Genomic DNA, 13,680 nt, shown 5'->3' on the forward strand with positions numbered 1-13,680 from the left:
TGTCATTAAATTGAAAAATTCTTGCAGAATTTATTGTTTTTTTCTGCACACTACAGCATGAAGTTTCTGTGGCCATTTAAATATACTTAGTGTGTATATGTACAGGCCACTGAAGCAAGTGGGCACTGATCTTAGCTGAAAGATGGTGCTTGCTCTTTTTTGCCTTCTCTTTGCCAATCTGCTGCTTGGCTACATTCTTAATTGGATCCAAAATGAGAATAGTATTCTCATGTATCAACCCCAGGATTTCAACCGGTGAAGTTAACATGAATTTCTCTGATGAGAATCTTCTCATAGGCATAGTTTTGTGGCCTGTGGGCTTTTTTTTTTTTTTTTTTTAATGTCTTGAATAGGTTTTAGGCAGTGTGATTTAATGTAAAAATCTGTGTGTAACCAGAAATTGTTTTCTTTGTCCAACTGCAGGCTTTGGTGAAAGTTATGACCCTTTGTCCCATAGAGCATCTGGTATGTAATGTGACCTACAGAATCAATTAAGTGCTGAATTTATTTAATTAAAATTAATCTGATAACATCTTTTTTGTTTTTCTTTAGAGAAAGAAGAGTTTAAATATTTTGCAGTTGTTTATAGACAAGTTTGAAGCAGAGGGAAAATACACATTATTTAGGTATGCATCCAAATTATTGTAGATTGTGTAATATCAATCTTACTGCAGCTTAATTGCATAGATAAAATGTTTTCTGACAGAGTTTCTATCCGGTAAACCACATTAATTTTACTATGTTAATTTTTGGATAAATAATTTCAGTTGCCATACATAAAATAAGCTGTCTTATGTGTATTTAAGGTTACATTGTCATTGATTTTTCTGTGGTAAAATTCCCACTTAGTAAATAAGGCTATAATGTCATCTAACGCACCTTTGAAGAGATAATATCTTCTTTTTTGTTTGAAGGTGTTTACTGAAGACAAGCAACCATGCTGGTGTGGAAGGATACATTATTAAAAATATAAAAGATCAGATTCACTTGTCATTAACGGTGAGGCTATTACCACTGAAAACCAAGTTACCATCGCAAAATCCCATCAGTATTATGTTGAGAAAATATAACATATGTACAGCTTCAACTTTGAGGGATGCATTAAAACAATCCACTCTGAAAAGGAGTATAAGATTGGGAAATATTATATAATTAAAAATATTAATCTGGCTTTTTCTAAATATGTATTTTTATGTTAATAGTTTTATGCATCATAACTGCACAATCTTAATGTATTTTTCTGAGAAGCTATTATTACCTTTTCTGTGCTTGAAAACACATGCTTTTTTCTTAAAGAGGAGCTACTCCGTATTTTTTATCCTCTCAGTTCCTTGTTTCCTGAATATATTCAAACGCTACAGTCCGGACAGAATTATTAATTTTTTCTTGGTTTTTATGGTGACAGTCAGCAATATATTGTGAGTGCTTCACAAAATTAAATTCTTCAGAAAGGGTTGAGCTAGATGAAAGCCATTTAAATCTTGTATGTTATAATAATTTATATCAGGAAGCTGGAAAAATATATTAAATTATTAACTCTTTCTCCTCTCTTTTTTTTTTTTTTCTTAATTAACTGCTTAGGGCCTTTTTCAAACCAAATTTGATTCTCAAGGATACTGCCTTTTGTCAAATAGGACAATATAGTAAATTTATGCATATTTTATGCTAGCATAATTGTGTTAGAAAACCATGGATTACTATTTATTAGATCATTGTCTGTCCCCTATATTGAATCAGCAGGGGTGAACAACATGATACTATGAAAGCTGTTCCAAAAGAGGCCTTTACTAAAACTGAATACGTAAAAGTATATTCTGAAACTCCCTTATTAATTTTTGACTATGCACCTTCAGAATCATCTTAATACAGTTCTTCCATATAGTTTCCTGGCTGTCAAAAAGACAAATAATTTTAAAATTTCATCATATAAATTTGAAAAGTCTAGGTTTGTTGCAAAGAGTTCTGCTATAGACATAATTGTAGCAATTTCTTATAGCTATCGTTTTATTTAATTTTTGGTTTTGTGCCCAGCTAGTCTTAATCTTTCCAGGTCCCTCATCTGATCTGAATTAACAGACAGTTACCTTTCTCGTCTTCTTATCTGATCTCAGTTTTCCTTTCTCTCCATTTCTGGGTTTAGAAATATGGAAAGAAAACGTGTAACACCTGGTCATCTTCAAAAAGAAAAAAACTGTGACACTACTATTCTAAAATGAATGGTCTCTAGTGCAGACAGCGAATTGTTCCATACCTCCATATATTAAAAAAAAAAAGAGTGCCTACTGCAATTTGCTAAGTGTCCTGAAGAGGTGGAGACTCTCTTCTGATGAAATTGAAAAGAACAGCATAGCATGGAGAGGCAAAGTAGGGAGGATTATGAAAAGACAAGGTTGTGCACTTCAGTCACATGTAGTAATTAGAAAATATTGCTTCCAGTGTTTGATTTTTTTTCCCTTTTCTGTTTTCTCAAAATTACTGTTAAATTATTTAAGATGTATTCAAGTTACCTTTTAAGATTTAAGTTCTGCGCTCAGCTAAATTTCTTTTATTTTTTTTTTCATAAGGGACGTGACAACATTTGGTTTACAGGACATCATCTGATCTCCCTTCTAGATACAGTGCTTTCGCTTCCCGAAGGTGCTGAGACAGATCTTCTGCAAAACTCAGATAGGTGGGTTGTAATTGCAGTTAGAGGCTTTTCTCCTTCTTTAATCATTTGAAAAGACTTCAGACTACCTTACTACAATGGAGGTGTACTATCATGTAATTAATGAGGTGGCATCAGTGGATTTTAAATTCTTTTGGACTAGAAATGGAAATGATCACTTCAACTGTCCTTTCAGCTACCTCTGTATAGAAGAATGTCACAGTACTATTACATTGATTTTAACAATAAGAAAGGAATTTCTTCTCCATTCCCTGAGAATATAAGGCCTCAGATGTCGAATCACAGAACTAATTGGTAAAGCATTATTTGTTCAGGAATGTAGGATTCACAGCTTTCTGCAGAAGCAATTGAAAGTACAAAAGAAATGTGGGCTGTTGTCTTATGTGATACAGGGGAATAACAATTATCAGATACAACTTATAGCACATACCCTTCTTGACGCTGTTTCAGACTGCTGCTGGGAATCCAGAATCTCATGAGTGGGAATATGGAGCCACGTGAACAGCCAAAGCTTGCATTAAGTAACATAAAATTGACTGAAATGTCTCTGAAAAATCTCACGTGTAGAACAAGTCTGATAGGATGAGTAAAGTTTGGGTTTGTAAATCGGTAGGGTGATAGTGTCCAGATGGACATGAAACTATTTAAAACCCCAGGTGTATGATATGCAATTGTGCTGTTTATCTGAAAAAGCAATAACTAGTTCCTACTAAAAATATGGTAAATAGAAGCAAATGTGTATTTGAAAAAGCACTTGGAAGTAAAAATTCAGTACAGTAATAAAGATGACTGTCTGTCCTGGTTCTGTGTAAAAAGGGGTTCAGGGCAGGACCCACACGGAATAGAACCATGTACTTGCCTCTCCCCCCCCCTCAAGAGAGAAAGAGAGACACTTTTGAACAAAAAATGAAGTATATTGTTCAACAAGGAACAGGAAACGAAAAAGGGAGGTAAGGAAAATAATATATACAAAGATTAGGGGAATGATACAAAAAATAAAATATACAAAACCCGCAGAAATGGTTCCAGGGTCCCATGGAGTGAAAGGAGAACTTTCCTCTCCGAGCTCCAAGGCAGGAGTGAAATAAGAAACCACTCCCTGCCTCTTATCAGAGTGTGTGTGGGAAGGGGAGGGAATACAATGGTTTCACACCCACCTGGGGTCCTCCCAGTTGCTGGAAGGTCACGACCCCATTCCAAGCCTCAAACCACAACACTGTCATACTAGTTTCAAATCAACTTTAGATCATCACTGATGTATATTAGAAATTCTGTAATAGGGTTTTGTCTCATCAGGGAACTCTTTACTTCACAATCACCATCCTTCTCCAATCTGCTGACAGTTTTAATTTTACTTGCAAAATGCAACTGTTCATGTAACGTGGACGTTACTGCACACTGATGCTCTAGACTAAGTTACTTTGCTCAACAGATGAGTGGTTGCATTTCGTACAAATGGGTATTTTTAGAATGTCTGGCTAATGGATAATTAAATTATTATCCCTGTAATATAAATCTGTGCTCTAAATGATAAATTGTACATTTTTAATTCACAGGATTATGGCGTCACTAAATCTATTGAGATACTTAGTCATTAAGGATTGTGAAAATGATAATCAGGTAAGTACAAATTGATTTGAAAATGACTCATAAGCTGAGAGCTGGATTCATGTAAACGCTGTTATCCTTGATTCAAAAACATGGGTTTTGCATTGTTCTTTGCTAGGGTCAGTAATCCAGAAGTGATGCTTTTATTAACTACATTAGGAAATGTGTGATGTGTTGCTTTATTATGATGAAATTTGATTGCGTACGTACGTAACTGTTACTGTAAAGAAGATCATCCTTTTACTCGGCCTGATGAACCCTATGTCCATAATTGTAGAGTTATGTCACCATAAAATCACATCTCTATCAAGTATTCTCCAGAGAAAAAATATTGGTTACTCTTGCTTACTTATTTGCTGGCATCCTTCAAGCCTCTGAGTGGATTTCTTTAAAGTAATAATACAAAGTCTTGCAGTTGAAGAGAACCATTTTATTCATCTTCAGGCAAAATACTCTTTGTGCAGTATGCCAGAAGTAGTTAGTTTTAAGTTTTCTCAGAAAGTATTTATTAATCATTTAAATAGTTTTTAGCTGTGCAAAATGATATAATTTAGAGCAATGGAGGAGGTGCATGATAGATATTACCATAAAAAAATTTCCTGTCTGTAAGATCCATCTGCTGAAGTAACAAAAGGAATGGCCAGACCCATCCAATTTCTTCTGCACTGCTTTACCAGGAACAGCCTGGAATGTTTTATGCGCAAAGGGAACTTGCCAGCATAAACTGCCTACCACTGCACTTGACCTGTGTTTTTGTTACAGGGCTATCTCCTTACCTTCAGGCCTCCTGTGTGTGGATGTTTGACTGTAGATATTTCATAAATACTCTGCATGTTTAAACTGCAGTATATTAAAAAAAACCTTTAAAACAGCTATTACATATTTAACCTATTGTGTATTGTGTTGCTACAGCATTGCAGAGTCAGCAGAATTAGTTTAGTTTACTGATTACATGCCACTACCAGCTGCCTACTTGTTCTAGTAGTAAATGCAATTTCTGTTGACTCTTTCAAATCCTTATGTTCCACCATTCCTCCAATTTATGCAGGTCAGGAGCTTTTTAATCCAATATATCATGTAGCGAACAAGTATTACCTATCTCCTTAGTACTAAATGTTTTGATTTTTTCATTAAAATATTTAAGTTAGTGACAGTTCAAAGAACAATTGCTTTTCAGTTTTAAATTACAGTAAAGTCTTTCATGACTTGAATAAGCAATATCATGGTCAGATGAATAGTCTAAGCAGCAGGGAAGCACCCTAAGGTGGTGTGTTTTTCTCCCCCAGTTCCTTAACTTACATCAGGTGAAATTCTTATTTACTATTTATGTAATTTGTTAGTACTTACAGACTGCATCTGTTTCTCAGATTTAAGGAATGATTACTAGTTAAGTGCTCATTATGACCAACTCAGTTTGGTGTAAACTCATAGCTTTATAAGAAAAGAGAAAATTTCTGGTTTATTGTTATTAAAAAAAAATATACATAGTAGCACACAGTTGCTCCAACAGTGTTTTCTAGTACCAGGCATAAAGAATGTCTCTACAGTTTGAGGAGAAAATAGCATCACCACTTCTGAAGTTTTCCCTTAAATTTAATCCTTACCAGTTCTTGACCACCTCCTTGTCTCCCTTCATATAGTGCAAGTGGGGCAGAAAGAAAATGCCTCCTTTCATGTGAGTTCAGATGTTTTCATTGCTGTGTAACAAGCACTTCCATTAATCGAGTTTAAAAATCAGTATTTTTCTGGAAAGTTATTTCTTAATTTTTAGCCCTGTTCTGGTTGAAGTAATTAACAGTTTTCTAATTTGACCTGTTATTTTTATGTCAATTTAGCATTAAAATTTGGCGAATTTTCCACTGTAATCAACAGTATTTAACAGTAGTATTTGACACTGAGAATTCTTGTTTTTATTGTCCTTACTCTGTCCTTTGAGGATACTGCCTGAAGAAAGGAGTCATATAAATGGCTCTTCTATCTAAAGACACAAAGACTGCTTTGTATTTGTTTCCTTATACAGCAGTTTTGTAACCACAAGGCAGCGGAGTTTTCCTCTTGTGCTGTGTAACCTGGAACAGCCTTGCTTTTGAGCATCTTTGTATCTCTTGCTTCCTGAGTGCCATTATTGCAAACTCCTCCTTTCACCCAGCCACACTGGGGAGAAGTTCTGGTCACCAGATGCTGTGCCTAAGGGTGGGGTAGTAGCATATCCCATAATATTCCTGCAATGCTTTTTAAACAGAATACAATATCAGCGAGGCCTTTATGTATCTGGGGAGCATGACATTTAGCAGAGCTTTTGTCTGGTATCACAATACAGTGTTACTTCAGGAACATGAATGTAAATATTTGCTCCATTTTCCTGCTGCATTATCTTAGGGAAAACTACACTGCTGTTTGCTTGCTGTGGAGATTCTAGCCTGAGGAAGTGGCTAGTAGCCCCCCTTCCAACCTAGCAAGATCCTTTCAGCTTTGTTCACAAGAACAAATTGAAAATGTGTATTTCCATTACTGAAGGTATCAGCCTAGACACTGAGTTTGCTACTGTCCTTTATTTGCTTCATTCTCCAATTTTCAACAAAAAATGTAGTGGGGAGGGGGCGGGGGAGGGAGATTAAATATCCATCATCATTCTCTTCATGCATCAGTCTGTTATTTCTAAATTTTTTTCCTGCCAGCACAGCAATATATGTTATCAAGACTAGTCCAAAAACTTTGCTTGAAAATTTAGCGTTACCATGCTTCATTAAAACCAATATTCTGTGTTCTGTTTGATTAGACTGGTGTATGGACCACGCTTGCCAAGATTGAGCAAAATTTTTTAAAACCACTGCATGTAGGACTCAGTATGTCAAAAGCGCATTATGAAGCAGAAATAAAGAATAAGAAAGAAAACAGAAGAGGTTAGTTCTTTTTTTTTTCTTGGCTTTGTTTGTATTTAGAAACTTTGGAAGCCTTTTGGAAAACAAAGAACTGGTGCATGCTGTATAGATCATGTTATATTTAGCTGTTGTTGCTATACCAAATTTCAAATAATTTGTTAGTTGCTGTGCTTGATATGAATATTTTTTGTAATTGGTCAGAAAAATCTGAACTTGTTTCTCTCTTGCATTTGTAAGCCTTATGGAAACCTGATAGAAATGAAGGCCTTCAAAGCTTGTTCTTCATTTCTAGTTTGATTTTAAGGTTAGACAGGTGGGTCTAGTTTCTCTGAATGTATAGCTGCTAGGTTTCATAGCAGGTGTGGGGAGGTTAACAAGAGAAGAAATAATTTACACAGCAACTAGGTGGTGTCCTAAAGCCTGAAGGATTACGTTTATTGGTTTGTGGTGGTGGTTTTTTGTTTGTTTTTTTTTTTTTTTTTAATCTGACACAAAGAATCAGATTCTGCTCTGGGTTAAGCAGCCATATTCCACAGGGCACGAGGTGTAGCTGCTTTAGGCGATTTCTATGTATGTCAGATCGCCTGTTCCTTTCTGGTCTCTTGTGTAAATATGACAGACCAAGGAACTTGCTTCTGCTACCAAAAATGGCACTGCAGCTTTTTGCCCTTAGTCTTATCCTCTTCTGTTATTGTAAACTGTAAGTATGAGGCAGAGAAGCAGAATTTTTCTCAAGGCAACCTGTGGATATCTTTGTAAAGGGAATCCCTTAAAACAAAACATGAAGCTTTTTCTTTAAGTTCCTCTTACATTTCTCTAACCTTTGACAAAGCATAAAGATACTTGAGTCCAGGAGAGAACATCTAACTCATAACATTAAATGGTTTAGCCTTTTTTCCCCAACGTATAGCCTTTGTAAGCATTATAATGGATTTCAAATATGTGGTCTGAATGTGGTTTTCCCCTTAGTTTTCAGACTTGTCTTTGTAGTTTTGCCTGCTGCAAGTAATCTGCTTGAAAGAGAAAAGCCTGCAGCCTTTTCCTAATAAAATAAGTATTTCATGTCTGGATTCATTAAGTCAAGTTAGATAACTTCCTACTATCTCTCTGGATGTGGAAATACTGAAAATGTATCAAAAAATGACCAGATTTTTTGTCCTTTTAAGGAACATTTTAGTTCTATAAACTTTTGTCACACATACTGCCTGTTTCATAATGTAGTCTTATGTTACAGAAAGTATAGAAAGCGTCCAGCTCAAACTGTCTTCTTCTTAATGTTCAACACCTGTCCTATGTTGTGTCAATCCCTAGGTTTATGGTTTTTTAACAACTACAGTGTATAAATGCTAATATATTAAGTATTGCTTTCATTCTAAAAGATATGTGAAACAGCAGCCTAATCTCTGGGGGGTTGCTTTCTTCTACAGAGGCACACAGTTCTAACACGGTGTGTTCTGTGACTGTTAGTGGGGAAAAGATGCCTGCCATGACTACTGAAATGCAGCTTCAGGTGAGTTTGCATTTCCTGCGTAGCTATTCAGAAGTATTGAACTTTCTTCTCAGTCTGGAGACTAACGTACATGTACAGTGGGTAAAAACAAAACAAAAAATCTTCCAATAAAAATGACATTAATCTCTTTTTGTCATTTCAGGCTTTACACTCTGCTCTCTTCACATTTGATTTAATAGAAAGTGTTCTAGCTCGAGTAGAGGAACTCATTGAAGTGAAAATAAAAGCTGTAATGGATGAAAGTACCTAGATGAAGTATTTGAGTTAACATCCTGCTTAAAAGATCCTTTGGACTATGAGAATTCAGTTAAAAAGGAGGCTACCAGCCTTTAAAGAAGAGCAATTTAGAGTGGCCACTATAAGTATTGCAGATCATGCTCTTCATAGGTCTTGTTGCTGTTACTATTTATTTTCTTTTGCTTTTGTTGTATGCAATTCACAAGTTTAGAAAATAAAAACAAGGGGATTTGTTTTGTTCTTATACTATTACAAGGAGGTAATGTTGTACATTTATTTTTCCATTAATTTTCAAAACTTATTAGATAAATGTTGCTGACTGGTGTTGTGGGTTGCAAAGATTTTTATAAAGCGCTTGGAGAACCATTAATTAAAAAGCACTGTTTAAGTACAAGGTATTTTTTTAGCAACTTTTAATGTCAACAAACAAACTTCTAGATTTACAAACAGGACTCTAAGATACAGATAGATGATAGTAGAAACACACTATGGTAAAGGAAACCAGATTTAAAGAAAAGCACATCACCTTTGAGCCAAATAAGATGTTAAAAATTAGTAACACTTGTGTTTAAAAACACACTGTCAGACTGTATAATCATCCGTATCTTTAATGATAAAAATGTTCCGTAAGATGTATTAAATATTTGGGGAAATTATTATCAACAGATGAGCTCATAAGTTCATAATCAAATTAAAAATAAGGATGACTTGCCTGTGGTGCAGTTAAGCCATTGTTTGTTTTTTTTTCTTAGAATGCACATTTGGTATGATGTATGCAATTTTTCACCATATAGTTATTTAATATAAATTTTCATTCCAAATGTGTAAGTTGTATATAGTTTTTTGAAATGTAACTGTATTTTTAAGAACATTCTCTCTTTTGTTTAAAATGTAGACACTCTATTAATAAAACCAGCAAATACTAAATCAGTTAGACTGCAAGTGGTACTCCTGAAGCATCTTCCAAACTGGACTATTTTCTATGATTTGGGCTTTTGTCATTGTCATTTTGTAACGAGCATCATCTGCTTGTGGCTTGGAAGTTACCTTAAAGAAAAATAAGAGCAGTACACAGTAACTCTTAGGCAGAGGATTTAACATCTTATTTTTCAATTCGTACAAACGTAAAATTATTCAGCAGAGAAATCTGAATGATGTTTTCTGAAGGAGGTGTGGAGGAATGATGTGGAGAGGTGTGATCTGTGCGTCCCTTCGGGTGCGAGACCAGCGCTAGAACGCTGACCGTTCTCTCAGCGTGGCATCGGGTTTTCTGCATGGTATTTCACCAGCGCTTAGGTATGGTGGCTCAGGGTTAGTTGGATGGTATTGCTCCTTTGGCCAGGTCTGTTAACTTGGGGCAAAAAAGTTCATTTTTTAGGCCCGATAGGGATTCTTTGGCAAAAGACGAGCTCACTAAACTGGCTTTGTGCTGCACCAGTAAGAATCAATGTAGTGGCAACCAGTAGATATAGAGTATGTACTATAATCACTTACAGGGCTCTCCAGCTGAAGTTGGTGTAAACATTCTGAACAAGAAGAAAGGCAAGTTCAAGTTTATAGGATCACTAGTAATCTTAAAAGCCTTTAGGTTAATGCTGTATTAAGCAATGGGGTCAGTCATCAGTAGATACCATAAAAAGATTTAAGTACAATGTTCGACATTGTAAATAAGTATTTAGCAACTTTTGCCATCTAAGAAGTGAGATATAGCTTATGAATATTCTGAACAGGTTAATGCTTATTATTTTGAGATGTCTGCTTCAGGAAAGGATAAAATGTAAATTCATATTTGATTCCTAAGATGTCATTCAGCCTGCTTTTTTGATTTTTGGTACATGGGATGCTGTTGCTAGTACTGTCTACCTGTATGCATACAGGGTATGTTGCAGATAGAGAGATAAAATACACTCATTAAGCAGTAGAACTAATATTCTAGTACTTGTATCATTAAAGTAACTAGAGTTTTCAGACTGGCATTTTTACTCTAAGTCATTACATATTTGGATCTCATGCTGGTTCCGCACTAGTAAACGAAGTAAAGATATCCTAAATTAACAGTTGTTAATAAGAGCTGAATTCTTAAATATGTAATTTGTTCTGATAAATGCTATTAAAAGCTTTTAAAGTTACATTTAACAACAGTTTAAAGACTCAACTAAAGCATCCGAGAATCAGTCCTACCTCAATGTAGTACATTATATTGTAATATTATCAATGGTTTGTAGGTGATGTGATCCAAAAATTTCCATTAAGGAAAAATTAATATTTTATAGTTCTTGGCTTTTCCTGGCTAACATACTTCTAAAACCCTAATATTTCTGAGTGTATGCAACCAGACTTACCTTCGCTATAGTAAGCATTAACTTGACAGTTTCAGCAGTATTATGAACTGGTATTACACGTAAATTACTGCCCAGGAATCTGTACATCAAAATAAATTAAAGTTCATGTTACTTTTAGAATGGACACTTAATTTGTTACGTGCTAAAACTCAAAAAAGCATTCTCCATGATGTAAACAACTTCTTACTGTGCCTCCACCACAAGTATGCAGAAGATAATTGCTTTTGTCTTTGCAGGCAATGGGAAAGTTCATGCTGTTTGTATAGCCATCTGTCCTGTTTCTGTACCACTTGGTTAGGTGGGATTTGGAAAGGCTCATTTCTTTTTCAAGGGCTCTTTGACAATCAACACTTCTTAAGCATGCATACAGAGAAAACTAAACCTTCCTCTGCTATATTGTTGAAGACTGTCCATTCTCACTGCCAGTAAAAAAATGTTTGGTTTTTTTTGTGGCTTTGGAAGAACACAGGAAAGCTAAAAACACTGTGCTAAAAATAGTTGAGAATTTGAACTAAATCTTTGTAGTGTACTAAATATAGCGATCTGTAGTTCAGATGCAATTGAGATAATGGGATAATTCTGCTATGAAGACTTGTTCATTCAAGTAATCTAAAATTGATTTTTCTATAAATGATTTTGTTTATATTTGTTCTGAAGATTTAATACTAGCATCAGTTGTCATACAGTGCAGTCACAACAGAGAGAGATCAAAGCTTAGGCAAGCACAGAACCTCTCCTTAAGACTTGTACTTAAGTGTCTTGTAAAAATAACAACAAAGTTAGCATTGCTGCTGGTTTCTGTTGTAGAGCTAAAACGTGATAGGGACTTAATAAAGAATGAGGAATGTTAAACAATCAACAACTGAACACAATCAAAGTGTGCAGCTGCTCAATTGGGTAGTCCCCTGTGATCTCCCCTTGTGACTACCACCTGCTCTTCCCTCTGTCTGTCTGATGACTTGGACTCATTCACATTAAGCCCCATGCTGGTTCCATGCCTCATCTGAACCTGGCTGCCCATTCTTCTAATGAGCAAAACCAAATGTTAGAGGCAGTGTCCTTCCCTAAGAGTCAGTACTCGGGTTACTCTTGAATTTTGCTAAAATCTGAATCAGAAGCTGTGGTTTGATTTACGTTTAGGGATTAGGGAAATAAATAGATGCAACTTTGCTAATACTAGCCATGGGCTACACAAAGCATGAATGAATGAATGAAGTGCAACAAAGGAATAGTTACATGTACTTACCTGGATCCACAAAAACCTCTGTCAATAATTTTGCTTCCAAATACAGCAGGTCTAAATTTAGTTTGTATTTTACTTATTTGATCAAAGGGCAGAATAGAGGCCATTAGAACACATGGCTGCTCTTTGCTCCAAGGTGTTTAAAAATGAACATACAGATTTACTGAGGACATGAGTAGAATTCTCATTTGAGCTGTGACGATAAAAGTTTGCTTTTCTTCTGCTTCCCCTGTGATACACACAAACCTATGCAGAGTGTTCATGTTGTTGAACAACAACTCTATAATTTTCTTGTTAATATTAATAATAAAAAAGTCCTTCCCCAATTTTAACAAAACCACAGATATGCAGAAAGAAACAGTAATACAGGAAGACCTGAAAATAACAGGGAAGTTTGTTTTTTAAGAAATATGACAGGTGACTTGTAGTTGGAGAGAATATGGCTCAAGTTTCAACTTCACCAATGCAAAAGCTCAGTCAGTGGTTTACATGCAATAGCAGAACACCAAGCTGCCACGTAATAAAAAAGCACATGCATCTAAGACATAATTATGCCTTGTCAATGTCAATTTGGTATGGCCTGCAATAATAAAGCTATTATTTTTATTTTATTAAAATTACTGACTTGGCAAATGGAATAGAGCTTCAAAACATCACATTTGATTGTTATCAACATGTGCACAAAATCTGTTGTCCATAACCAGAAAGCAGAACGAGAATTAGCACTGCCATCAGCTGAATAACATGTTCTTGCTGAATGGTGACAGAGCTTTTAAGACCTTTCACGAAAATCTATGGAATTTTCACAAATGGGTAATAGATTTCTTACATTTCATCCCATATGCTCTGCTACTCATCAGCATTTGGCAGTGTGCCCAGGATTTAATGAAACTGGTGCCAGTTCCAAGGAGGTAAAGATCAAAGACTCCATTAGAGTAGCCACTTCTTAGATGTCAAGAGTGAAAATCAACTGCAATTAGGACCACTGTACCTACCAGAAAACAGTTTTGACTACAAGTATGGAGCACACTCTGATATCAAAGTGTTGTCAGCAGGCATGTACTGAAACATGCAAGTTTTCAGGCTTCATTAGAAATCAGATGAAGTTTTAAAAAAGGCAGTTTTATACTTCTAGCATAAAATAACATTGATTATTTCAGTTGTTCTAGTTCTATATAATAGACACTCTT

At 35.3% G+C, this 13,680-nt stretch overlaps 2 protein-coding genes across 2 annotated transcripts in view; one reads left to right on the plus strand and one right to left on the minus strand.

Annotated features, from left to right (window-relative positions):
- GLMN (glomulin, FKBP associated protein) overlaps nucleotides 1–8,936 on the plus strand; it is a gene marked incomplete at its 5' end in the record, with an annotated part of 18,144 nt that extends 9,208 nt beyond the window's left edge. The window contains 8 exon segments of the mRNA XM_008939226.1: nucleotides 424–465; nucleotides 553–626; nucleotides 915–999; nucleotides 2,565–2,671; nucleotides 4,225–4,288; nucleotides 7,056–7,179; nucleotides 8,586–8,668; nucleotides 8,811–8,936. Coding sequence (XP_008937474.1) covers nucleotides 424–465; nucleotides 553–626; nucleotides 915–999; nucleotides 2,565–2,671; nucleotides 4,225–4,288; nucleotides 7,056–7,179; nucleotides 8,586–8,668; nucleotides 8,811–8,936 — 705 coding nt within the window.
- An 896-nt stretch (nucleotides 8,937–9,832) lies between these two features.
- Nucleotides 9,833–13,680, minus strand: part of LOC103771908 (chromosome unknown open reading frame, human C1orf146) — a 7,448-nt gene continuing 3,600 nt past the window's right edge. Inside the window, exons 4-5 of the mRNA XM_008939228.1 lie at nucleotides 11,248–11,326; nucleotides 9,833–9,952 (exon numbers count right to left, since the gene is read on the minus strand). Of these exons, the coding sequence (XP_008937476.1) occupies nucleotides 9,833–9,952; nucleotides 11,248–11,326 (199 nt within the window). The remainder of the gene's footprint in view (nucleotides 9,953–11,247; nucleotides 11,327–13,680) is intronic.

Source organism: Merops nubicus, unplaced genomic scaffold (genome assembly GCF_000691845.1).
Source record: "Merops nubicus isolate BGI_N331 unplaced genomic scaffold, ASM69184v1 scaffold16564, whole genome shotgun sequence".
NCBI classification, from domain to species: domain Eukaryota; kingdom Metazoa; phylum Chordata; class Aves; order Coraciiformes; family Meropidae; genus Merops; species Merops nubicus.